Source organism: Carex rostrata, chromosome 28 (genome assembly GCF_964058835.1).
Source record: "Carex rostrata chromosome 28, lpCarRost1.2, whole genome shotgun sequence".
In the NCBI taxonomy this organism is placed as follows: domain Eukaryota; kingdom Viridiplantae; phylum Streptophyta; class Magnoliopsida; order Poales; family Cyperaceae; genus Carex; species Carex rostrata.
Window position 1 is genome coordinate 1,370,389 of NC_135945.1, and position 26,514 is coordinate 1,396,902.

A 26,514-nucleotide genomic window follows, 5' to 3' on the forward strand; every position below is an offset into this window, starting at 1 on the left:
ACAATAATGGGGTTGTGTTAAATATATCAAACTGAACCGACCACTATTGATTGAAATTTTAAGTTTGGAATCTCGTTATTTATTAATATTTAAAGATAGTTGACTTAAGTCTATTTTTATCTCACTATTGAATATTAATTTGTTTTGACTGAACTAATTAATTTGGTAAATAATTTTATTCGACAAATGGAAAGATCGTGCTAATTAATTGAATATTATTTTGATAATATAATATAAGTCTAGTCGACAAGTGGAAAGAGATCGTGCAAATTTGACTTTTACGGATCCCCATAAATTTTTCAATTTTTGAAATTTGGTACAGTTCGTAGGCTCCAATCAAAACATTAACTTGGAATCTTGGATGGAATTCAAAAAAAGAGATGCATTGCAAATTTATTTATGTGCATAGCAGATCTACGAATTTTTTTTAATAAGCCATAATTAGAAAAAAAAATTTATGAAACCAACATAATTATTTGTTTTTTACAAAAAACATAAGACCTAAAATGCCATTTCAGTCCCGATTTTTTTTTGTGGGACCGAAATGGCAATTCAGCCCCATATATTTTTACAATTTTCAACGTATTTTTTTTTTTCAAAATATGTGAAAACGGATGAGACCGAAATAACAATTCGGTCCCAAAAAAAGAGACTGAAATGGCTTCTCGGTTCATATGATTTTTGTAAAAACCAAAGCAAATAAGTTGGTTTGGTAAAATTTATTTTTTTATTTATGGTTTCTAAAAAAATCCCAGATCTACAGCGATTTAGAGGGTTTTCTTCTAATTTTTTTAATCATATCTATTAAAATTTAATTAATTTTTATTTATTTCTTATATACTTCGTCCCATCATAAAATGATAAATGTGTACTTGTTACTTAAAAGTGAGAATTCTATTTTGTGACTGTGAATATTTGACTTCAATTTTCAACAATCACACATTATATATTTTACGTTTCAGTTCTTCTAATTTAAATTTTCGAGTTCTGTTCTGCTTATGCGAATTATAAATTAAGGCCTAATATCGAGTTCTAATTTTCATGATTGTTGTCAAACTCTAAATTAAGACCAAATATCCAGTGGTAATTCTTAATTTCAAATTGATCGAAGTTCAAGCTAAGTTCATTTGGATGCAATGTGGAGCACAATGGTTTGTAGAGAGACAAAATGTAATTCAAGAACAACGAGAAATATTATACTACCTTAATTGTTTTTGGGCTTTAATGGGCCTCTTTTGGGCCAGATATATCCTGATGTACGATAATTTTGTTCCTTTCATTTTTTTCTCTTTGAATTTTTTTGTACATTGTTTGTTGCATTGGGCTTTTACATCGTTCGCTCAGTTGAACGAGTATTCTCTTATTAGCTAACTCAAAATTTTAAATCTATTTAAACTATAATAATTGAAAAATTTGGATCAATTTTAAAATTCACGAGACAAATTAATGAAAAGGAAACAGCTCTTAAGTTTGCAACAATTATAATGAAACGGTCCGAATTCTTTACAATCAAACTCAAATTTTGAATTACCTCAAAATATGTGAATTTTGCTCAGTGAGGAATGAGACCACATCTTTTCTGACATGCTTATATGTTGTTAGTATTATCATATTTTGAGTTAACTACCTAACATTTTGTTGGGATAGGATCCTCTGAAGTAACTCAAATTTTTAGTTTAGATCCGAACCGTCCAATCAGAACCAGAACCAATTCGATCTAATATGAAAGGTACATGCCTTTTTTTATTATTCGTGCCAAAGCAGATTCAACGGCCCAGATCTAAACTCAAAATTTGAGTTACTTTTGCCATAATTGAGTAGCAATCTTATAAATTGAAACATATAGAAGTCCTACATACTCCATTTATTCTTTGTAGCTGTATACTTATATAAGTGTCATATTTCATGACTTGAAATTAGATTAAACCTACATATGATTCAAGAAATTAACTTAACTAGAATTAAACTAAAATAGCCTAATAGTAAGAAACTGAATAAAAATAACAACAAACTAGAGACAGAAAACAACTAATAAATAAATAGAAGGACTGAGCCCAAAATCTTAACTAAAACATTACAAAACTCAAGTAGTATCCCATACAAAATAGATTTGGAAACGACCTATTGAACCTTTAAAATGGACTTACAAGGTACCTAGATCAAGATTATGACAATAATATAATCAAAGCAACCTTCCGGCTGACCAACAACCTATAACACTAGTCACTACTCACACAAAGGTTAGGAAGTAAGCCCCACAACCCAAAGCGGCAAAGAACAAATATAATTTGATACAATCCCTTAAATTCTAAATGATCTGTTCACTTTAATTCAGAAACATTAATCTTGTTAAATATCTCTTTCGCAATACTCGAGCAACTTTTTATCAAATGGATAAATCCGTTGGTTGCCATGGAAGATACCAAGGCTTTAGGAGACGAAAGATAACAAGCACTTTTTAAGGTACTTAACTGTGTTGATCAGCTAGAGCAAGTGCGGTGCACACATTTCTCACATCAAGTCCCTCACACAGCTTCTCTTCAACTTCACCAGTGCAAATCGATCAGCTGCTACCAAAAGATGCTGAGCCATCCCTGTATCAGTAAGTGTTTCAATTTCTGGCAGATTGTCAGTATAAATATACAAAAGTAGGGCCTCAAAAACCGGAGTCTCAATATCTGTAATCTTGATCGACGGCTCTTTAACCTCTTTGAACATACTCGAAATATGTGCGCGGAATACAGGTGAGCTAGCTGCTACCACGCTTCTATGAACAGGATAACATTAACCATCAACCTCAAAATTTATGTCAGCTCCCTTTTCAACAGACATGAGAGTGCCTAGTTGCTTATATAAAATGGAGGGTTTAACTATTAGGGGAACTCTAGAATCGTATGTCTGGGGTTCTCCTATAATGGTAACATTACAAATTATGGTAAGACTATCGTTTCTCAAATACGATGATGCTTCCAAAACATTCCTCCTGATAAATTTCTTCCAAAATTTACTGATGTATAATCCAGCCTGTGTTGCTCTCCTCCTGTAGAGTGGACTAGAAGAAATAGGCTAAACTTAACTCTTGCTTTTTCGTCTGATTTAGGACAGGAAGACTGATATGTAATCTGAGCTCGTCTCGATGTCCCCATCTAGGTAGCACTTGATTCTCCAGTCATGTTCTCCTACTGTGAAGGTTTTGGAAAGGATATTTGTGCCAAATCCACGACCTTTGGTGAGTGAGTAGTTGTGTATCTCGAAGTGGTGAACTCCATTAGATGTGTCAACACAGCTTACTGAGCTCAATTGTGGAGGGCTATTACAAATAGTAGAAAGAGATATTTTAGTTGTGTTATTAATACATGATATGCATGACAAAATAAGACATTAAATGCAAAATGGGTCATATTATGCAATACATGAAGAGACACAAAATCGGGAAATACCATGCAATTAACTTTGGTTTTCTTGATAAAAATTCAGTTAACTATTTGTATCAAATCGTTTCTTATGGGTAGCTGATTTCCTAATAGTAGTAATAGGTCCATTATCCAACTACAGTGAGGCATAATTTGGAGATTTATTTTAGTACAGGTACTCTTCGTAGCATGCATCATATTCTAATAGCAAGTGCTGGACTTCTCCATTTTAATCAAACACTTTAGAAGACCTGAGACGAATATTTCTTCTCAATCAAGAATAAAAGTTTCCTTTTGTATTTGTTTAATTGACAGCTCATGCTTACCATTTCTTATAGCTTACCTTGTAATCAAGTCGCCTATTAATAGGCATGTCATCTTCTTATTCGATATATACAAAACAGAGATTTAAAACCTTCTTCTTATCATTTACCAGTATCAAATGAATAGAAAATAGAAACTTTTATATTCATATATAATACAAGAGGAGGGTTCAAATGGCCTCATGCCTTTCCAAAAATATAAAATTTTCTCACCAAGCATATTTTAATATAGATATCATGTTGAGCGAATCAGATCTACTATTTTGACTTTAAAAACGAAGACAAAAGTTGCGAGGTCCAAACGGGCATGCATGAATGGCATGAGGTAATTGAACCACCCTCACACTAGTGGAAAAACTGAAATCAGGATCGGCCTATTTGGATCGGATGTATGAACTAACCGATACTAATACCTATCTGAATCGGTTTTATCAATAAAACCGATACTAAAAGCTAATGAAAACACAACACGTGAACTAATTGAATCGGTTCCTAGTTAAGAACCGATCCAGATAGTATCTGGATCGGTTCTAAGCTAAGAACCGATCCTAATACTTGATAATTAGGATCGGTTCTTAGCTTAGAACCGATCCAGATACTATCTGGATCGGTTCTTAACTAGGAACCGATCCTGATACTTTTTTTTTTTCAAAGATGGTTCTGCAAAAAAAAAAAAATATTAATAATAGTATCAGGATCGGTTGTTTATAAACAACCGATGCTGATACTTTTTTTTTTTTTTTTTTTTTTGCAGAACCAACTTTTAAAAAAAAAAAAATAGTATCAGCATCGGTTGTTTATAAACAACCGTTCCAGATAGTCCATTTTAGGTTTTTATTTTTCCGAGCTCATCCCTTCTCTCCTTGCGTTTCTCCATTATTCAAAATTACAACTCTCTCAACTCCTTGTCTCCTCTAGCCGCCAGTCTCCTCCTCTCCCTCCATCTTGCCGTCTCCTCTCAGTCCGATTGGCTCAATAAAAAGAGTGCTCGGTGCTCAACGCAAGTGTGCTCGGCGCAATAAATCCACTCACTCGCTCGGTGCTCGGTGCTCAGCCCTCTCCTCTCAGTCCGCTCGCCTCTCAGTTTAGGTAAATTTGCTAGATTAGTTTTGCTAGTTTAAGTAATTTCAAATTATCAAATCAATTCAATTCGGTTTCAAATCAATTCGGTTTCATTTAAATCAATTCGGCTAGTTTAGTTTTGGATTGAAATTACATGAGATGGTATTATGTTTTATCAAATCAATCCGGTTTCAATTCTTTGGGTACCATAAATCCTAAAAGAATAATATTGCAATTTTGCAGAACCAACAAAAAAAAAAAAAAAAAAAATAGTATCAGCATCGGTTGTTTATAAACAACCGATGCTGATAGTTTCTATCTGGATCGGTTGTTTAACCGATCCAGATTATTGTAGTATCAGTGTCGCCTTCATCAGGATCGGTTGTTTAACCGATACTAATATGCGTATATAACCGATCCTGATTCCATATTTTCCACTAGTGTCATAATACAAATAAATATGTAGCTGGACTAGCTTAAAAGAGAAAAATTGCATTGGAAGGTAAAGAGCGCACCAGGTTAGAACAAAGCCATCTGAGCTAACAAGGTTTCTTTGAGCAGGAAAACTTCGACCATTAACGTTTCTAGAATCGTATATCTGGGGTTCTCCTATGATGGTAACGTTACAAATTATGGTAAGAGTATTGTTTCTCAGATACGATTAGGGGTGTCAATGGGGTACGGTACGGGTTGGGTGGAGGCATTTTCATACCCATACCCATTAAAATTGACTTTATCCATACCCTACCCATACCCGTTAAAATTTTACCTTACCCTACCATACCCTTACCCGTTAATATTATCGGGTAACGAAACGGTAGCGGGTGATAACGGATAATACTAATATAATTATTAGTTTTATTATATTTTACAAATTAAATATCAAAAACTCATTCATTTCACAATATGTAATTGTATTTTTACTAAAAAAAATAAAAATGAATGTGCAATCAGTTCCAACTAAATTGTTTTTTTATAAATGAAAAAAATTCAAAAACACGAATATATATATTTAAGTGGGTTGGAAATTGAATTATATATAGGGTCCGGCTAATTTGCTGCCGGCAGCATTTTAGCCGGAGGTGCTGCCACTGTTTTTTCTATTTTTTTGATGTTCAAATGACAAATCTAAACCGTTAGATGTTTATTCTATATTATAATCTACTTGGAGACCAAATTTTACATATTTTGGAATTTTTTTACTATTTATTAAGCTGGTTTGAAAATCGCTGATTTCAGTAAATTTCTGCAGCATTGAAATCAGCGGTTTTCAAACCAACTTAATAAATAGTAAAAAAATTTCAAAAAAATGTAAAATTTGGTCTCCAAGTAGATTATAATATAGATTAAACATCTAACGGTTTAGATTTGTCGTTTGAACATCAAAAAATAGAAAAAACAGTGGCAGCACCGCCGGCAGAAATGCTGCCGGTAGCAAATTAGCCACAACCTATATATATATGTAAATTTTATAGTTACCCTATAGGGTAACGGGTACGAAATAGTCATTACCCATACCCTTATCCATTTGATTAACAAAATTATTTTTTTACCCATACTCATACCCAATAAGCTAACGAAAAAAAAATCTTACCCATACCCGGCTTATCGAATACGATATGGGTCGGGTAAACGGCTAAAAAGGTACCATTGACACCCCTAGATACGATGATGCCTCCAAAACATTCCTCGCGATAAATTTCTTCCAACCTAATTCTTTGGAAAAGGAGCTGAATAAATTTACTGATGTATTGTTCGCTTACAAAAGTATGCTACAAAGTTTCAGTACAATGATTAATTGTACCTTTTAAAACCTTGAGTTACTCTCGATTAAGACTGTAAGTGCACAGCCCTGCTCGTATAGTAAAATCAGGTATCGATCCACAGGGACGGTTCTTTTCTATTCTAAATCACCACTTATCCGAGCTAAGTACTAGAAGTGTGAAAAGTTGGGTTTGATTTGTTTATATTTCCTAATTTCGAGTGACAGTTCAATTAACAGTAAATGAAAGCAATTAAAGGTTTTGGTTTTGAACAATGATAAAAGGCGCTCCCAGGGTTTCAGGTTTCATCCCAAACTTTGCCCTCTCTGGACCTATCATCCGACTCGCATCATCTCTGATGCGACCCGTTTGATGCGACTCGCATCATCTCTGATGCGGGTCGCATGGCCCTCGAGCAGAGCTGACATGTGTTCGTATCTAAGTTGATTTCTTGTGCGAGGCTTCAACCTGTAGCTCTCACCTACTGGTATCTGACCTAAATTGATTGTCTGGTTTGCTAGAAGTATCCACAACCTTTCGATAATGGAAAGTTCACCTCTCGGCTACTATTGATCTTAGATCTACTTCAAATACTCAATCACAATTGCAAGAAACATCAAGGCCAAATTACTAGAAGAGATGATATAGACATCTAACAGTAGACAATCAAGAATCAATCAAGCAATCAAAATCAAGCAATCAATGAATACTCAAACAAAGAATCACACAAGTTCAAACTTAGATCAAAACAACATGCAACTCAAAGACAAAGTTTAGAGACTACATCCTAACCCTAGGAACTAAAGATCTACTCAAGCATGGTGAAAGAAAGCATAAAAGAGAGGAGAAGAGAAGAGATCATGATGAAGCTCGAAGATCCAAGGTGGATTGGAGAGGATCTTGCAATCTCCTCTTCTTCTCCAAGCGATCTCCAATCTCTCTCTTCTTTCTTGATCAACACTCCAATTCTTGAGGATTTGAATCTTCAAATTCGGAACTCCCTCCCTGGTAGCAGGGGTGGTCTATTTATAGACATTTCAAAACGAGTGCTTCAATTCTGGGCCTTAATTGGGCCTTTGCTGTCTGCTCTGGAAGCTCGCGATGCGACCTGCATCAGGTTTGATGAGGGTCGCATCGACTCTGATGAGGGTCGCGTCAGATGTGATGAGGGTCGCGTCAGATGTGATGAGGGTCGCGTCAGATGTGATGAGGGTCGCATCAGATGTCTCAGAATTTAGTAACTTCCCTGATTTTGCCCGTTTTCTGCAAAATAAGAATGAAATCGCAGCAGTACCACATTCTATGGATATTTAATGTAAAATACGCGATTTGGTGGTTTAAAACGCAGATTTTGATACAAGAATTGGTCGGAACAATAGATCAAATATGGAGATATCATGTATAATCTGGCCTGTGTTGCACTGCTCCTATAGCATGGTCTAAAAGAGATATGGTAAACTTGACTCTTGTTTTTCCGTCGAGTTTAGGACAGTACAGGAGGAAGACTGATATGTAATCTGAGCTCTCCTGTTTGTCCCCATCTAGGTAGCAGCTGATTCTCCAGTCATGTTCTCCTACTGTGAAGGTTGTAGAATGGATACCTGTGCGGATCACAACCTTTAGTAAGTGAGTAGTTGCGTATCTCGAAGTGGTGTACTCTAGTACTAGATGTGCCGACACGGCTTATTGAGCTCAATTGTGGAGTGCTATTACAAATAGTAGAGATTTATATATAACACATATATAATGTGTAGTGTCAAAATGTAATAGTTGGGTTATTTATTACCATTTCCCGGTGTCCATTTTGGTATAGAGCTCGAGTTCTCATTTCAATTTCCTTCTTCTTCTCGATTGCAATTAGAGTTTGTGAGAGGATCTTATCTGTAATGATTTAGACAAAGAGGAGAGGGTGAAGGCCTCTAACGGTCTCAGATAAGAGCTTGCAGAAAGCTTTAGTATTTAGTTCGGAATTTGAGTTTCAATCTCAGCCAAAACGCAAGAGAGAGGAGGAAGAAAGGAAGAGCGAGCTGACGTGGAGGGGGGGGGGTCCATCGTCAGTTTCTCAGAAACACGACATATCGCGTTTTATCTTTTTAATTTATCTTGGTTGAACCTGGTGTTCGATGAGACTCATAAGGGCTTGAACACGGCACAATAAACGCCTGGAGCATGCGGGTTGAAGGGGTTAGAGCGCGCTCAGAGCATCTACATCCGTGAAACTCTTGGAGTTTCTAAATAACTGTTAACTAATTTTTAGAAATTTTGTCTCTGAAAGTTTCTAAACTCCCACATCCCTGAAACTAAGATTAGAGTTTCTTAATTGCCACATCAGCAAATAAATTACAAGAGAAAAGAATTTCAACCAATTATTTGGCCACGTCAGAGTTTATAAACGGTTTCTTATTAAGAAACTTTGGAGCAAAGTTGCTAAATAAGAAACTCATCTGCATCCCTGAAACTGGTTTAGCAACTGCCACATCAGATTAGAAACTCCAAGAGTTTCAGGGATGTAGATGCTCTCAGCGCTGAGTTTTAATTCTGGCTCCGGGTTTGGGTAAACTGGGTTCTTGATACACCGAGCCATTGATAGCTTGGTGCATGGGGTTTAAACTAAATGAAACAAGTTCAGCTATCTTTGAACATCAGCAAAAAAACACATGTAGAGGCTGATCTGTGGGTCCCACCATGTTAGAGCTAGTTTGTTTACCCAAACTGTACCCAGATAGCCCAGTCTAATTGCTAGGGGTACCCCCAAACCACGAGGCACCAATCATAATTTTGAATTTTGTGAATTTCATAAATTTTCAACAATTTTGAGTTAGGAGATGTGTTTTTATATAAAAATTCATGATTTTTTTTTTGTACACTTTAATCATGAATTTTGTTTTGTGGACTTTGTCTCCTCTTTTGTGGTATTGTACCAAATTAACATATGATTGACATGTTGATTGGCCAATTTGTTAATAAGAACATCTTTGTCAAAATTAATTAAATCCCAACTTTTTAGGGTACACCAAAGTGTTAATACCAATTTTTTTTTTATAATAAAATAGTAGAATTATACGGGTCAGCGAAAGAGGAGAGGAGAAGAAAGGATACGATAGATTTTTACTCTTTTTTGTCTCTTCACACTGACACAGACAGATAGAAATTTTTGTTTCATCTGAACAGTATCATCTGGCAATAATTCTAGACACAAATCTAAAAGAAATCAAACGATCTACACTGACCATCGGACCAGATGTCTGACGGATATCGGAATGTCCCCGCTACCTTATATTGAAGGTAAAGTAAAAGGAAAATTACTCTGATTTGACTTTATAAATATAAAGGGTCCTCATATTCAATTCTTTGTTTTTGAATTGACTCTTGAAACAATTGTAGTGCTAAAATCAGATCTATGTTCTTGTTTTTGCAATGATAATATGTCAATTAACTCATGAATGCTTTGAATATAAGTAAAATAATAAAGATGGAAAACGTGATATTATCCCATAAGACATTCACCTAAAAAAATCAAGCTAATCATCTAATTTTTCCTGAAGAGATGAATTTTCGATCTCAGTTGTTAGTATTAAAATAAAATAAAAGATCTGACACCTTGAACTATCTTTCAGCGCTACTCCATCTGCTGTTGTGCACTTAGGATGGAAAAAAAGGCTTCGGGGAGTCGGATCCGAGCAACCAGGTTTGGTTGATCTGCGCTTGGGCAGAAACAGGGGTACCAGTATAGTGGAGCCACCGATGCGTGCCTCTAGGTCGAGCTCGGTGTTGAAAGTATTTGTTATAGTTTTTATTTTCTTGATGTCAACAAAAAGTGGATGTATGAAAAGAAAATACCGTAATATATCCTTATGAGAATACAGTGTTGATATCTTTTTAGGAACTATCCCGATAATTCAAAAAATAAAAGAAAAAGGAAAACAATTACTGTCACTCAAAGACACCGTTCAAATCTCATCTGCTTTCAAATAAGACACACTTCTAGCTAGGAACACTAAACTTTTTCATGAACATAATTTGTTTTTCCACAAGGCTTTTGATCAGTAATGATCATATAAACCGAAACATATATTCCCTACATGCTCCATTTTCGTACAGTCATATATGTGTCATATTTCATTACTTCAAATTAGATTAAACCTTCCCCTAATTTTAGAAACTATTCTAAAATTAAACTACATTTGCCTAATAGAGAAAAAAAAAACTGGATAAAAATAATGGTAAACTAGAAAGAAAACAACAAACTTCCATTGCTTCATTGCTTCACATCTCTCGTGCAGAAAAAAAATAAAGAGCTTCGTCCTAATTGAGAAAGCTGCTAGAGCAAAACATGTTCTTTATTTTAGTTTTGGAATATAAAAAAAAATATAGATGGGATGAGCCCCAAAACTGAACTAAAATATTTCAAAACTCAAAGTAGAAGACCATACACCATAGATTTAGAAACGGTTCATTGAACCTCTATAATTGACATACAAGGTAAGATCATGACAATAAGATTATCCCTACAAATTTTGAATGCTCTGTTTAATTCAATTTAGAATTAATCTTAATGGATATCTCCTTTGCAATACTCGGGCAACTTTTTACCAAATGAATATATCCGTCAGTTGCCATGGAAGATACCAAGGTTTTAGGAGAGGAAAGATACTGCAAACAAGCACCTTTCAAGGTACTTAAATTGTGCTGATCGGCTAGAGAAAGTACAGTGCACACATTACTCACCTTAAGCCCCTCACAAAGCTTCTTTTCACAACTTATCCTCAACTTATCTAGTGCAAACTGATCAGCTGCCACCAAAAGATGCTGAGCCATCCCTGTATCAGTAAGCATTTTAGTTTCTGGCAGATTGTCGGTATAAATGTATAGAAGTAGGGCCTCAAAAGCCGGAGCCTTAATATCAGTAATCTTGATTGATTTCTCTTTCGCCTCTTTCATCAAACCTGAAAGTTGTGCGCGGAATACTGGTGAGCTGGCAGCCACCACGCTTCTATGAGCAGGAAAACTTCGACCATCAACCTCAAAATTTATGTCAGCACCCTTTTCAACTGACAAGAGAGTACCGAGTTGCTTATATAAGATGGAGGGCTCAACTATCGGGGCAACTCTAGTATCATATGTCTTTGGTTCTCCTATCACGATAACATTACAAACTATGGTAAGACTATCATTTCTTAGACAAGATGATGCTTCCAACTCATTCTTGTTAATAAAATTTGGCCAACCCCAACATTTGGAAGAGGAGCTGAATACATGTTGTATTGAATTTGTCCTGTGTTGCACTGCTCCTGTAGCGTGATCTAGAAGAGAGATGGAAAACTTGATTCTTGCTTCTTTGTCTGATTTAGGACAGTATAAGAGGAAGACTGATATGCAATCTGAGCTCTTCTGGTTCTCCCCATCTAGGAAGCACATGATTCTCCAGTTATGTTTTCCTACTGTGAAGGTTCTTGAAAGGATATTTGTGCCGATTCCACGACCTTTGGTAAGTGAGTAGTTGCATATCTCGAAGTGGTGCACTCCAGTAGATGTGCTGACATTGCTTACTGAGCTCAATTGTGGAGTTCTATTACAAATAGTAGAGACATATATAACACATAATGTGTAGTATCATAGTGAGAACAAAGTTCAATTTAGTATAGGTACTCTTTGGATACCATATATAATATATACATATATAAACTGAGTGAGCATAAAGCCAACTGAAAGATATATGTAGGGAATTTGCTGGTATGTGTTAGGCAGAATTTTTTTTTTATTATTTAGTGTAACTTTAAGAATTTTCAACAAGAAGTCGACCGACTTCATCGCTCGTATTATAAATGTAAAGTTTGAGCAATTGATTTTGTCAAATTTCAACAAACAATAGACTATGCTGGAATAGTTATAGTAATTTTCTGAAACAATTTATGGATGCTAAAGATTGAAGAGGGAAAGATGATACCTATTGGTTGTATGCTTTCGCAACCAAGAAATTATTGACATGCTCATCTGTTGGCAATCTGCAGTGAGGTAGATGATTCATAAACTACGAAGACGGGTTGAAAGAAATTAAATACTATAATCAAAATGTAGTACAGAAAATAAAATAAAAAAGGACTGTGTTTGGGTTGAAATGGTATGGGGTTGGGAACTGGGGATGCAAGCGATCAGTGTTTCATATTCTTAATTTTTACCATAGCAAAATTTGGATATTCTTATATTAGATGGCAATATGATGAAATATTATTACCTATTTTAAGTAGACGCTATTAAATGAAGACGCTTATTATTTTTAATTAGAAAATAAAAGAAAAGAAAAGAAAAGAAAAGAATAAGAACTAAAAGTAGTTACAATTTAGGACGTGGAAAGTATCAATTATAATTTGTTTGTTTTGTTGATGTCAGCAAAAAGTTCATGAAAATAATATATATAAAATTATAAGCCAAAATATAAACTAAGTATATGATCCTCAAATGCAATGATCGTTAGCTCTCGACCCCGCCACAGTTTATTGTATTTTGACGTCACCCCTGAATTTTTCTTCGTATCAATTCACTGATAATGGTAATGCTAAGTGCAAAATTTTACTTAGGTGCACCCATATCACATTAACAACCATGCACAGAGGCTGATCTGAAGGTTAGTCAGGAATGGCTAAGCCACCATATGATTTCAAAATTTTAAATATGTATATTGAAATTTGATCTAACTTTTTATTAAACTTTATATAGAGTCTAGCCCTCTTCATAAAATATCAAAAGTTTGCTTGTAGTTTAATGGTCAGACTACTATTTTGTGAGTGCGAGTACCTGAGTTTAAATCCCACCTATCACATATTGTGTATTTGAAATTTCAGTCACCTATCTATGATTTTTTAGTTCCGTCGTTAACCATGAATGTAGTCAATGTGCATGGTCAGCAAGGGAAGATGGGGTACGGCAGTCATGCGGCAATGGACATTTTGGGGGACATCATTTGGTTTGAAATTGTTTGGGGTGGTGAACAGGGGATCGATAGAAGTGATCAATGTTTTATTCTTAATTTCTAGCTACCATACAAATATTTGGATATTCCTATACCAGATGGCAATATATATGATGAAATATTACTACCTTTTTAAAGTAGATGCTATAAATTAATGAAGACGCTTATCATTTTTACAAAGTAAAGAAAATAAAATGAAACTAAAATTAGTTACAATAGATGTGTGAAAATTAAATCTTCAAAATTAGGGATATCATATGTGATATATTGCAGCCTTTTTATATTTAATTATAGGCATTGGAAGATTTATATTTTAGGACGTGGAAAGTATTTGTTAGAGTTTGTTTTGTTGATATCAACCAAAACAGCATAAAACTAATATATCCACAGATCATCATTCAATATGAATTCTTGATTCTCCGATAATGGTTCAATGTTAGTAATCTTGATCGACTCCTCTTTCACCTCTTTCATCATACCTGAAATATGTGCATATAACATAGATGTGTTGATAACCACCACACTTCTATAAGTAAGAAAACTTTGACCATAAAACTCAAAATTTATGTCAGCACCTCTTTCAACAAGTAAAAGAGTGCCGAGTTGATTATGTAAAATTGAGGACTTACCTATCGGGAATAATCGAGAATTGTATATTTGGGTTCTTCAATAATAATTGTTTAATTACTCATAACTTAGCTAGATATTTTATAATTCCTGCTATGTAATGTTGATTTTCTCCATTATCTTAGTAAATTATTATTTGAAAACTAAATTCTTAATCATAGTTGATAGCACACAATCAATAGCATCTTTATACAATATTACGTTATAAATGTTGTTACATACGCTGCAAAATATGTTGTTGCTCCATATTATTGAATGCAAACTATATAGTTATGTTATAAAAGTTAATTCACAATATACTTGTGAGAGATAATGCATTATGCATGATAGAAAACACACATTTGTGATGAGTGATCCATGCAATAATGTATGACAAAACTTCTGCGAATTGATTTGTGTAATTGACTCATTACCATTTTTTCAGAAAAAAATATTGATAGTAATAAAACAAGCGGTTCTTGCATGGACTTGAAGGGTTAAAGCTTTTAAGAAATATGCATTAGATGAACTTATGAATATATATAGTCATTATACAAGTGAATTGGACACATAATAAACAAATCACCAATTTAGTTAAAACAACTCGCTCAAAGTGCATCAATATGCAAAATTTAATTAGACACACCATTACACTGTCAAAATTACACCAGGACCAAATAATAAGGTAAAACCGAGACGTAACAAACATAATATTTTTTCTAAAGTGACAATATATCTTTCTTTTATATATCTTATATTGTTTCAATATACATAATTTGTTTTTGGAAGAGGTTAAATTATAAATCTCATGGAAAAATCAAAATGTTATATACGGTAATTAAGATACTAACTAAAAAACTGTTGCTGAATAATATTATTAAGAGGATTTCTTGTTGAACTATATATATATTAAGTTTAATATTATTAAAATAACTACAATTTTATAATATAAATACAAATTTTTCTTTCCTAATAGTATGATTGCATGGTTGAACCAGAATCCTTGTAGGATTTGTTGAACCGTGTACACTTCTATGCATAAATCAAGTTTTACATTTTACCCTTTATCCCAACATTAAACTTCAAGCCCTTGATCCCCCCCCCCACACACACACACACACTATAAATGAAGGTGCTTATTATTTTTAATTATAAAAGAAAATAAAATAAAAGAATAAGAAACTAAAAGTAGTTACAATATGTACTTGAAAAATGAAATCTACAAAATTAGGGAAATCATATGTGATATATTGCAGCGTTTTGTTACATTTAATTATAGACGTACGTTCATGAGATTTATAATTATGACATGGAAAGTATTTGTTTTATTTTTTTTGTTTTGTTGATGTCGGCAAAAAGTGCATGAAAATAATATATATATAATTCACATACAATGCAACGGTAATGTTGTCCAAAAATATAAGACAAAATATAAAGTCCTCATCATCTATACTAAGCATATGATCCTCAAATGCAATGATCATTAGCTCTCGACCCCGCCAGAGTTTGTTGTATTTTGACATCACACCTGAATTTTTCTTCGTATCAATCCACTCATATTTAATTTATATAATATAAATGTTGAATTAATAGATCATGAACAATCTTTACAAGCACTTGAAATGCTTGCAATCGACTAACATTTGGCTTATTGTGTTGTGGATCCACTAAAACCTCGATATTCTATAAATGTGATACGCATTAAATGCTACCCACAGATCATTATTCGACAAGAATTCTTCTTGTCTCTTCAATAATGGAGCACCAAATTATTAAAATGTGCCGAAGAAGCTCACATTCACTTCTTGTAATATAGATGTGTCATTGAATGTTGTTGATGTCGGTGTCCACGATTCCACAAGGAAAATATCGGCCATTCACTGGTTGTGTCTGTGGCTTAGGAGGACATCCTTTTATTTTCTTTTCTTCTGCATTTTTTTTTGCTTGACGGTAAGTGTGTAACTCTGTCGACTGATAATAAATTTTGTTTTGTATAATTCTATAGCTGGAAATAACAAAATGAAAGCCACCATTCCAATCAAAACTGCTTCCAAGCAAACACAATAATAGGACGACCATATATTTTCAAGAACATAATTTGTTTTCCCAAAAGGCAATTGAGTAGCAATCATATAAAATGAAACATAGAGAAGTCCTACATGCGCCATTTATGTCGTGTAGTTATATAGGTGTCATATTTCATGACTTCAAATTAGATTAAACCTACACCTGATTTAATAAACTTAACTAAAATTAAACTAAAATTGTCTAATTAGTAAGAAAATGAAGAAAAAGGGCAGTAAACTAGAGAAAGAAAACAAAGAACTTTCTTTGATTCATTCTTTCATATCTCTCATGAACAAAGAAAAGAGCTTCGTCCTGTTTGAGAAAGATGCTAGAGCAAAAAATGTTCTAATTTATTTAAGTTTTTCAAACAAACAAATAAATAAATAATAGATGGATGAGTCCAAATATTAAACTAAAATATTACAAAACTTAGTAGAAGTCTGTAAAACATTGGTTTAGAAACGGGTAATTGAACCTCAATAATTGACATACAATGTACTTAATTCAAAATAATGACTGCAAGATTATCCCTACAATTTTTAATGCAATGTTTACTTTAATTCATTAAAATTAATCTTATTGAATATCTCCTTTACAATAGTCGGGCAACTGTTTACCGAATGGATAAATTCGTCGGTTGCCATGGAAGATAGCAAGGATTTAGGAGAGGAAAGATACTGGAGACAAGCACTTTTCAAAGTACTTAAACTGTGTTGATTGGCTAGAGCAAGTACAGTGCACACATTATTCACATTAAGTCCTTCACAAAGCTTCTTTTCACAATATCTCCTTAACTTATACAGTGAAAACCGATCAGCTACCACCAAAAGATGCTGAGCCATCCCTGTATCAGTATGTATCTGAATCTCTGGCAGATGGTCAGTATAAATGAACAGAATTAGTGCTGCAAAAACCGGAGCCTCAATATCAGTAATCTTGATTGGTTGCTCTTTTGCCTCTTTCATCAGATTTGAAATATGTGCGTGGAATACAGGTGAGCTGGCAGCCACCACGCTTCTATGAGCAGAGAAATATTGACCGTCAACCTGAAAATATATATCAGCAACCATAAACCCAAACTGAGCAACCATTTCGATAGACAAGAGAGTAGCGAGTCGCTTATATAAGATGGAGGGATTAAATTTTAGGGAAACTCTTGAATCATATGTCTTCGGTTCTTCTATGATGGTAAGAATACAAATTATGGTAAGACTATCATTTCGTAGACACGATGATTTTTCCAACTCATTCTTCCTGATGAAATTCGAGAAGCCCAAACCTTGGGATGTGGAGCTAAATAATTGTACTGATGTATAACCCGGCCTGTGTTGTGCAGCTCCAGTAGCATGGTCTAGAAAAGATAGGGTAAACTTGACTCTTACTTTTTCATCTGATTTAGGATAGTATAGGAGGTAGACTGATATGTAATCTGAGCTCTCCTGTTTGTCCCCATCTAGGTAGCAGCTGATTCTCCAGTCATGATCTCCTACTGTGAAGGTTGTAGAAAGGATATTTTTGCCAATCCCACGCCCTTTTGTAAGTGTGTAGTTGCATATCTCGAAATGGTGCACTCCAGTAGATGTGCCGACACAGCTTACTGAGCTCCAAGGTGGAGTCCTATTACAAATAGTAGAGAGATATATAACTCATAATGTGTAGTGCTATAGTGAGCTTACTCTTTGGACACCATATATATATAATATATACATATATACACCGAGTGAGCATAAGGCCAATAACTAAATGATAAACGGGGAATTGGGTGGTATGTGTTAGGCAGAAAATCAAATTTTTATTATTCAGTGTAACAAAAATTTTCAGCAAGAAGTCGGCACATGTTATCCCTCGTAATGATAAATGTGTAGTTTTGATCAATCAAGTTTCTCTAATTTCAACAAACTATAGAATATCCTGGAATAGTTACAGTACTTTTTTGAAATAATTTTAAGGATAATGAAGATTCAAAAGAGTGAAAGATAATACCTATTGGTTGTTTGCTTTTGCAACCAAGGAATGACTTCTAATATGTTCATCTGTTGGCTATCTTCAGGGAGGAGAGGAAAAGAAACTAGGAAGAAAAATAATCTATTATAATGCAGTACAAATAAAAAAGGACTGCTTTTGGTTTGAGATTGTTTAATTTGGGGGTGGTGAACAGGGGATGCAAGCGATCAATGTTTCATTCTTAATACCAAAATTTGGATATTGCTATATTAGATGGCAATATGATGAAATATTATTCCCTATTTTAAGTTGGTGCTATAAAATGAAGATGTTTATTATTTTTAGAAAAGAAAACGAAACTAAAATATGTTACAATAGGTACTGAAAAATTATATCTACAAAATTAGGGACATCATATGAGATATATTGCAGGCTTGTTATATTTAATTATAGGCATTCAGATATTTAAATTTTAGAACGAGGAAAGTATTTGTTATAGTTTGTTTTGTTGATGTCAGCAAAAAGAGAATGAAAATAATATATTCACAAACCATTCGATATAAATTCTTCATTCTTCGATAATGGAGTATCAAACTATTAAAATGTGCCGAAGAAGCTCACATTTCCTGAAATCTAGATTTGTCTAAACACTATTGATGTCGGTCTTCACGATTCAACAAGGAAAATATCGAGCAAGCAATGGCTGTGTTTGTGACTGAGGAGGGACATCCTTTATTTTCTTTTCTTCTTAAACTTTGTTTTTGCTTGACTTGACTAGTCTATAACTCTGTTTGATATCAAAATTTTGTTTTGTACCTTTTGCGAGCCCACTACCCCCCCCCCCCCACCCCCCCCACCCCCCACCCCCACCCACCCACCCACCACCACCACACACACACTACTATTTCAATCCATGTACTTCCAAATATATATATATATATATAAAAGGGAATAATAGAAAAATATAAACTATCAAAGCCACCATTTCAATCTCATCTACTTCTCAATGTATAGAATAAATATAAAAAAAAAAAAAGTGGCCAATCAATGAACGAAAGAAATCTCCAAATGATCAAGTCCCATGCAACATCTCCATTCTCCGGTTCACTTAAGAAAAAATTAACCATCTTTGAATAATTGCGTAAAATTAATAGAAAATAAGAAGGCACAATACAATTTGTTTGATCAAAATTCACCATCTTCAAAGAATAGTAATTTACATCTTCAGTGCAAGTTTACTTCTTGAGCTTGGAAATCGGCAAGATTTAATTTTAAAAAAATGAGGTTTGTGTTTGTTTGTAATTTTTTAATTACTATTCATTATAAATTTGAGATTAAAGTTGATTTCACTTTTATGTTATGAAAATAATGTTTTTTTTTTTAATTTGTACATAGATAAATTTATGTCTAAGTGAAAGAAGTTGGATTCATATATATTTCAAGGTGAATGAAAGTAACTTAAATTCTCAAACTCCAGCTAAAAATTCAAGTCTTCATAATCAGATTTCTGAACCAATTCCACATGTGGTGAATATTGAATAAGTTAAACCTTCACATAATTCTTCTAGATCTTTTAAATATAAGAGAGATCTAGGTAAACGTCTTCAAATATTAGATTTATCGTACTAATGAAAGAGATGAAATTAGAAAATTTTACATACTTAACGGGCCTTGCCAATTTCATATGGATGAATATCCATATCTAGAGCAAGGATATCAACGCCGTAGGTTTCAATATCATTGGTTCAAAAAAATTCCTTAGTTAAGTATGTATTACGTAAATTTGCTTGTGTTATATAAATTTTATTTTTAAATAATGTTTAGTCCCCCTATATTCAAATCCTAATTCCGCCCTTGCTTCCAACATGGCACACTTCTTGGACCACCTTACATTTTTATGAACATATATAATTTGTTTTGCCATGAGTAGCAATCACAAAAAACGAAACATATAGAAGTCCTACATGCTTCATGCTCCATTTATTAAGTGTAATTATATATTTATATAAGTGTCTTATTTCTTGACTTCTAATTAGATTAAACCTACACCTGATTTCTGAAATTTAACTAAAATTAAAATAAAATTGCCTCATAGAAAAAGTGTTATCATTTGTATGTATCTCCATTCTATTATTAAGCACGTTGGGTGTCCGATCCGCCAACAGCTACGATTGAAAGGTGAAACTTCGGATTTAATCTCAGCACTTCAATTACATAATTTGTCTTTTTTTGATTAAATGCATCTGTTTTATGTATAGAAATCTAAATTTAGTTAAAAACATACCCACCACATGTGCTATCACACGATAAGTTACAATTAAAATTGAACAAATTCTAAAATTTAGCGATATATTTATCTGTTTCCTTATTTCTATGTTTTCATATTTCTTCTCTTCAATTGAGAAGACTTTACCTTCCATTTTCTTATTTCTTTGTTTCCTTATTTATTCTTTGTTTCTATACATATTGGTGTGGGCAATTTAGAATATATTTCCAATATATAATATATCAATGTGTGTGTGTGTATATATATATTCTATAAATTGAAAACAAATAAGAAGAAGAATATAAATTAGAAACAAAGAAGAATATAAATTGGAACGTGTGTGTGAATATATATTTCTCTTATAATATGTGTGTGTGTGTGTGTGTGTGTGTGTGTGTGTATTTCTCTTATAATATGTGTGTTTATATTCTTCTTTGTTTCCAATTTAGAACACACACACACACACACACACACACATTGATATATTATATATTGGAAATATATTCTAAATTGCCCACACCAACATGTATAGAAACAAAGAAAGAAAAACAAGGAAATTAAAAAAAAAATGATTTCCATTGTGATTCGTATAGAAACGAAGAAGTAAGGAAACAATAAATAAGAAAATGGAAGGTAGAGTCTTCTCAATTGAAGAGGAGAAATATGGAAATAAAGGAATAAAGAAACAAATAAATATATCGCTAAATTTCATAATTTGTTCATTTTAAATTGTAACGTATCGTGTGGCAGCACATGTGGTGGGTATGTTTTTAACTAAATTTAGACTTCTATACATAAAGGAGACGATGCATTTAATCAAAAGAAGACAAATTATGTAATTGGAGAGCTGAGATCAAATCCGAAATTTCATCTCTCAATCGTAGCCGTTGGTGGATTGGACACCCAACGTGCTTAATAATAGAATGGAGATGTGTAGTTTTCAGCAATCAAGATTCTCCAATTTCAACAAACTATAGAATATCCTGGAATAGTTACAGTATTGAAGTGCCACAGAAGATCTGGAGTATACCATAATGGAAGGTGGTGCGCAATATTTGGAAGGCAAGCTGGAGATTAATCTTTGTTGTATACGATTATTATTTGTTGCATTATAATATTATGTAAACATAGAATTAGTCAAGCTAAGTTTGGAAAGTAGAATAAGGCAGATTGTTGCCTTCCTGCGCATGACTCCTCTATATATTGATATATCTCCTGTAAGCAATGTACACAAGAATTATTATTCCATTAAATAAAATTGGGAGGGAAGGGAGTTTCATGGGAGAGCTGTGTTCTTTATCTTTATTCCGTTAAATTAACATACAGTACGTTTTTGAAATAATTTTAAGGATAATGAAGATCAAAAGATTGAAAGATAATTGTTTGCTTACGCAACCAAGGAATGACTTCTAATCTGTTCATCTGTTGGCTATCTTCAGGGAGGAGAGGATTAAGAAACTAGGAAGAAAAATAAACTATTATAATGCACTACAGAAAAAATAAAAAAAGGGACTGCATTTGGTTTGAGATTATTTGGGGGTGGTGAAGAGGGGATATAAGGGATCAATGTTTCATTCTTAATTTCTAGCTACCATACAAAAATTTCGATATTGCTTTCCTAGATGGCAATATAATGAAATATTATTACCTATTTTAAGTATATGCTATAAAACCAAGATGCTTATAACTTTTGCAAAAGAAAAAAATAAAGAAAATGAAACTAAAATTAGTTACAATAGATACATGAAATAGTAAATATTCAAAATTAGGGACATTATATGTGATATATTGCAGCCTTTACATTTAATTATAGGCTTTTACAGATTTGTAATTTAGTACGCGGAAGGTATTTTGCAATAGATCCATCCATATCACATCAAGAACCATGGTCTGTACGGAAAGATAGATGCGGTACAACAAGTATGTGACAACAAACATTTTTTATAACCCATGCATTTTTTAAACCTACGGACTTCGCGAACAATCTCCACATGAACTTGACATGCACTCGATTATCATTCGACTTATGTTGTTGTGGGTTCACTTAAACCTCGATATTCTATCAATGTGAAATGCTTTAACGGTTATCCGCAGATAATCATTCGATATAAATTCTTGATTCTTTGATAATGAATCATCAAACTAATAAAATGTGCCGAAGAAGTACATTTACCAAATACAGATTTGTCATTGAACGCTGTTGATGTCGGTCTCCACAATTCAGCAAGGAAAATATCAAGTAGTGGTTGTGACTGCGGAGGGCTGAACCCAAAAACATAGATGGGCTGAACCCCAAAACTAAACTAAAATATTACATAATTCAAGCACAAGTCCAGACAACATAATTTACATACACAGTACTTAGATCAAGATCATCATGACAATAAGATTATCACTACAATTTTGTAATGCTATGTTTACTTCAATTCAGAAAAATTGATCATATTGAATATGTCCTTTGCAATATTCGGGCAACTTTTTACCATATGGATAAATCCATCAGTTGCCATGGAAGATAGCAAGGCTTTAGGAGAGGAAAGATACTGGAGACAAGCACTTTTCAAGGTACTTAAACTGTGCTGATCGGCAAGAGCAAGTGCAGTGCACACATTCCTCACATCAAGCCCCTCACAAAGCTTCTTTTCACAGTTTCTTCTCAACTTATCCAGTGCAAATCGATCAGCAGCCACCAAAAGATGCTGAGCCATTCCTGTATCAGTAAGCGTTTCAATCTCTGGCAGATTGTCAGTATAAATGTACAAAAGTATGGCCTCAAAAACCGGAGCCTTGATATCAGTAATCTTGATTGATTGCTTTTTCGGCTCTTTCATCAGACCAGAAATATGTGCGCGGAATACAGGTGAGCTGGCAGCCACCACACTTCTATGAGCAGGAAAATTTCGACCATCAACATCGAAGTTTATGTCAGAACCCTTTTCGACAGATAAGAGAGTTCCTAGTTGCTTATATAAGATGGAGGGCTTAACTATCGGGGGAACTCTAGAATTGTATGTTTGGGGTTCTCCTATGATAGTAACATTACAAATTATGGTAAGACTATCATTTCTTAGACACGATGATGCTTCCAAAACATTTCTCCTGATGAATTTCTTCCAACCCCAATCTATGTGAGAGGAGCTGAATAATTGTACTGATGTATAACACGGCCTGTTTTGCGCTGCCCCTGTAGCATGATCTAGAAGAGATAGGGTAAACTTTACTCTTGCTTTTTCATCTGATTTAGGACAGTATTGGAGGAAGACTGATATGCAATCTGAGCTCTCCTGTTTATACCCATCTAGGTAGCACAGGATTCTCCAGTCATGTTCTCCTACTGTGAATGTTGTAGAATGTATCATTTTTCCGACCCCTCGCCCCTTGGTAAGTGAGTAGTTGCGTATCTCAAAGTGGTGTACTCCTGTAGTTGTGCCGACACAGCTTACGGACCTCGATTTAGGAGTGCTGTTACAAATAGTAGAGAGATATATATAACACATATATAATGTGTAGTGTCAAAATGTAATGTATTTATGTTGTGTTATTAATATTCTATAGTGATATGTATCACAAAATAAGGCACTAAATGAAAAATGATTCATATTACACAATACTACATGAATAGAGAAAAAAATGGGAAATACCAGGCAATTAAATTTCCTTTCTTGATAAAAATCCAGTTAAGTTTTTGCATCAAATTGGTTCTTAAGGATAGCTGATTCCCTAATTGGTTTATCATCCAAGCACTGTGATGCATTATTTGGGGATATATTTTAGTATAGCTACTCTTTGGAACATGCACCATATATAATACATAAACATATGTAGCCGGACTGGTTTAAATGGGAAAAATTGCATTGGTATGTAGAACGCGCTCCAGGTGATGAGCACAAAGCCAACTGAATGATATACACAGAATTGGCTGTTTTGTGTTCGGCAGGAAATCAAATTGTTTAGTGTTTGGTTTAACTTAAGAATTTTAAGCAAGAAGTAAATACCAATTCTATTACTAGTAATTATATAAATGTAAATTTTAAGCTATCAGCTTTCTGATTTTTTAACAATGAGAGAAAAGGAAGAGAACAAAGATGGTACCTGTTGGTTGTTTGGTTTTGAAACCAAGAAATGATATTTGGAGTGCTCATCTTTTGGCTATGTGCAGGGAGGCAAAGGATTCAAAAACCACAGAGGCAGGGTGAAAGATAGAAAATAGTATAAGAAAAAGAGAGTACAAAAGTATAAAAAATGGGGACTGCGTTTGATTGTTTGGTTTGGGGTGGAGATGCAGGGCGATCACAGTTTCATGAAAATATTAATATGCTCAATTTAGAGACAAAAATTAGAAACCACAAAATGATGCATTCATTTATGTCATACCAAAAATATGGATATTACTAATTTGAAGTCAATATGATGAAATACTATTACCTATTTTTAAGTAAATGTTATAATTGAAGATGCTTATTATTTGGGAAACAAAATGAAACTAAAATTAGTTACAATATGTGAAATATGAAAGCTACATATTTAGGGACATCAATTGTATGTGATCTATTGCAGTCTTTGGTAGGCATTCAGAGTTGTGCAAATTAGGTCGTGAGAAAGTATTTCTTTTACAATTTTTTTATTGGATGATGTTGATAAAAAATGCATGAAATTTTTTTATATAAAAATCACATAAAATTAAGAGGCATTAGTTGTTGTTTATATGGATAAGCTAAATTTATTCAGTTCCCAACATAGACTGACTATGTTGTATATCAATTCAGAAACATGACCAAAATTAGGAGAGATCATCGATCGACAAAAGGATAGTACATCTGTACATGTTGACAAAGATTTCATGAAATAGATTTATCTAAATTAGAAACAAAAAAAAAAGATCTTAATTTTACCAATTCGGTGAGTACGCGTATAGACGGTTCTCGTAATCTTGAATCATATGCTTGCACTGCTTCAGCTGATCAACTCATAAATGAGACCACATTCTATCAAATTCCTTGCTAACAGGTTACATGAATTGACACAGATAAACCAAATTTGTTTGCAGAACACCAACTCCGAGCTACAAAAATACTGATATACATTCAATGAATTTCTTTTGTCAGTTCAGTTTGTATTTTCTCTTTAATATATAGTTTATTTACCATTTCTTTTCAAAATGAAAAGCACTAAATTGTATGTTTATTTAGACAGTTTGTTTGTAATTGGTAATATATTTTTTTTCTAATTGCCAAATAATTATCTATTTAAGAAATTTTGCAATGATCTTGCTCAGGTCATTTTATACCAAAATCAATAGCTCCAAAAATAAAAGCACTAAATTCATATTATATTAATTGTACTGTAATTAAGTTTCTTCAGTAATTTAGTACAGCATATTTTATCTTGTAAAAACATGCTTCCAGGTCAATGCTTCAGTATTTATGGCATTGATTGAGATCCATGATTGTAAAACTGTAATTTCAGCTAACCTCTCATCTTCTCGCTCTCAATTGGATTTCTAATAGGGAAATAAAGTTTTCCCACTTAGAGTGAGAAAAGAATCCAAATGTACTAAAAAAGACAAAACCCTCCTTGTCACCTATTTATAGCCACTGGTCATTACATTGGATTCATGGTTGCTTGAACCCTGGAACCCATTGTTTGCCAAAACCATAGATCTTAAAATGGTTTTTGAGGAGCTTTTTTCTATAATGTGTAAATGTGCATATACTAAAATATTTACTTATGTGAAGTAACCAGATTAGTCAGTAAATTGGCCCATAGGGACATCAAAACAACTGAAATAACTTGTCACAAAAGCTTAGTCATTGAATTGTTAAATGACTTGATGAGTATCAATATAAGAGAGCACATATGTATGTTTCAGTCAAAAACCCATATTCATAGTAAAAATTAATTTGCATTAAACAAATTCACTTTCATCCAGGGGTGTCAACAGGTACAAATTAGTTGGGTGGAAGCATATTCGTACCCTTATCCCTTATGTTAACAAAAAAAAATTACCTTTACTCGTATCTGATCAGCTAAATGAATAAAAATCCTTATCCATACCCATCTTATCGAATTTGGTATAGGTCGGATAAATAGGTAAAAGGAT

At 33.5% G+C, this 26,514-nt stretch overlaps 3 protein-coding genes across 3 annotated transcripts; all 3 read right to left on the reverse strand.

Annotated features, from left to right (window-relative positions):
* Positions 1 to 2,511: 2,511 nt before the first annotated feature.
* Positions 2,512 to 3,791, reverse strand: LOC144545482 (BTB/POZ and MATH domain-containing protein 1-like). The gene is made up of 3 exons (XM_078294050.1): positions 3,757 to 3,791; positions 3,104 to 3,310; positions 2,512 to 2,767 (listed from the first exon to the last, which is right to left on the reverse strand). Exons 1-3 carry the CDS (start codon positions 3,789 to 3,791, stop codon positions 2,512 to 2,514), a joined length of 498 nt encoding a protein of 165 aa, XP_078150176.1.
* A 7,287-nt stretch (positions 3,792 to 11,078) lies between these two features.
* On the reverse strand, positions 11,079 to 12,685 carry LOC144545996 (BTB/POZ and MATH domain-containing protein 2-like). The gene is made up of 2 exons (XM_078294544.1): positions 12,509 to 12,685; positions 11,079 to 12,130 (listed from the first exon to the last, which is right to left on the reverse strand). Exons 1-2 carry the CDS (start codon positions 12,553 to 12,555, stop codon positions 11,092 to 11,094), a joined length of 1,086 nt encoding a protein of 361 aa, XP_078150670.1. The 5' UTR covers positions 12,556 to 12,685; the 3' UTR covers positions 11,079 to 11,091.
* A 4,043-nt stretch (positions 12,686 to 16,728) lies between these two features.
* On the reverse strand, positions 16,729 to 23,773 carry LOC144545483 (uncharacterized). Its single transcript, XM_078294051.1, has 5 exons — positions 22,898 to 23,773; positions 22,582 to 22,717; positions 18,188 to 18,272; positions 16,822 to 17,821; positions 16,729 to 16,734 (listed from the first exon to the last, which is right to left on the reverse strand). Exons 1-5 carry the CDS (start codon positions 23,771 to 23,773, stop codon positions 16,729 to 16,731), a joined length of 2,103 nt encoding a protein of 700 aa, XP_078150177.1.
* Positions 23,774 to 26,514: the final 2,741 nt, after the last annotated feature.

Coding starts and splice junctions, on each gene's coding strand:
- LOC144545482 (XM_078294050.1), bottom strand. CDS start 3,791: ATGACATGCCTATTAATAGGCGACTTGATTACAAG. Junction 3,311..3,756: donor ATAGGCGACTTGATTACAAG/GTAAGCTATAAG, acceptor TATTTGTAATAG/CCCTCCACAATTGAGCTCAG. Junction 2,768..3,103: donor GATTACATATCAGTCTTCCT/GTCCTAAATCAG, acceptor TCCTGTTCATAG/AAGCGTGGTAGCAGCTAGCT.
- LOC144545996 (XM_078294544.1), bottom strand. CDS start 12,555: ATGAGCATGTCAATAATTTCTTGGTTGCGAAAGCATACAACCAATAG. Junction 12,131..12,508: donor CGAAAGCATACAACCAATAG/GTATCATCTTTC, acceptor TATTTGTAATAG/AACTCCACAATTGAGCTCAG.
- LOC144545483 (XM_078294051.1), bottom strand. CDS start 23,773: ATGATACATTCTACAACATTCACAGTAGGAGAACATGACTGGAGAATC. Junction 22,718..22,897: donor CTGATGGATTTATCCATATG/GTAAAAAGTTGC, acceptor GTAATATTTTAG/TTTAGTTTTGGGGTTCAGCC. Junction 18,273..22,581: donor CAAATCTGTATTTGGTAAAT/GTACTTCTTCGG, acceptor TTTTCTTCCTAG/TTTCTTTTCCTCTCCTCCCT.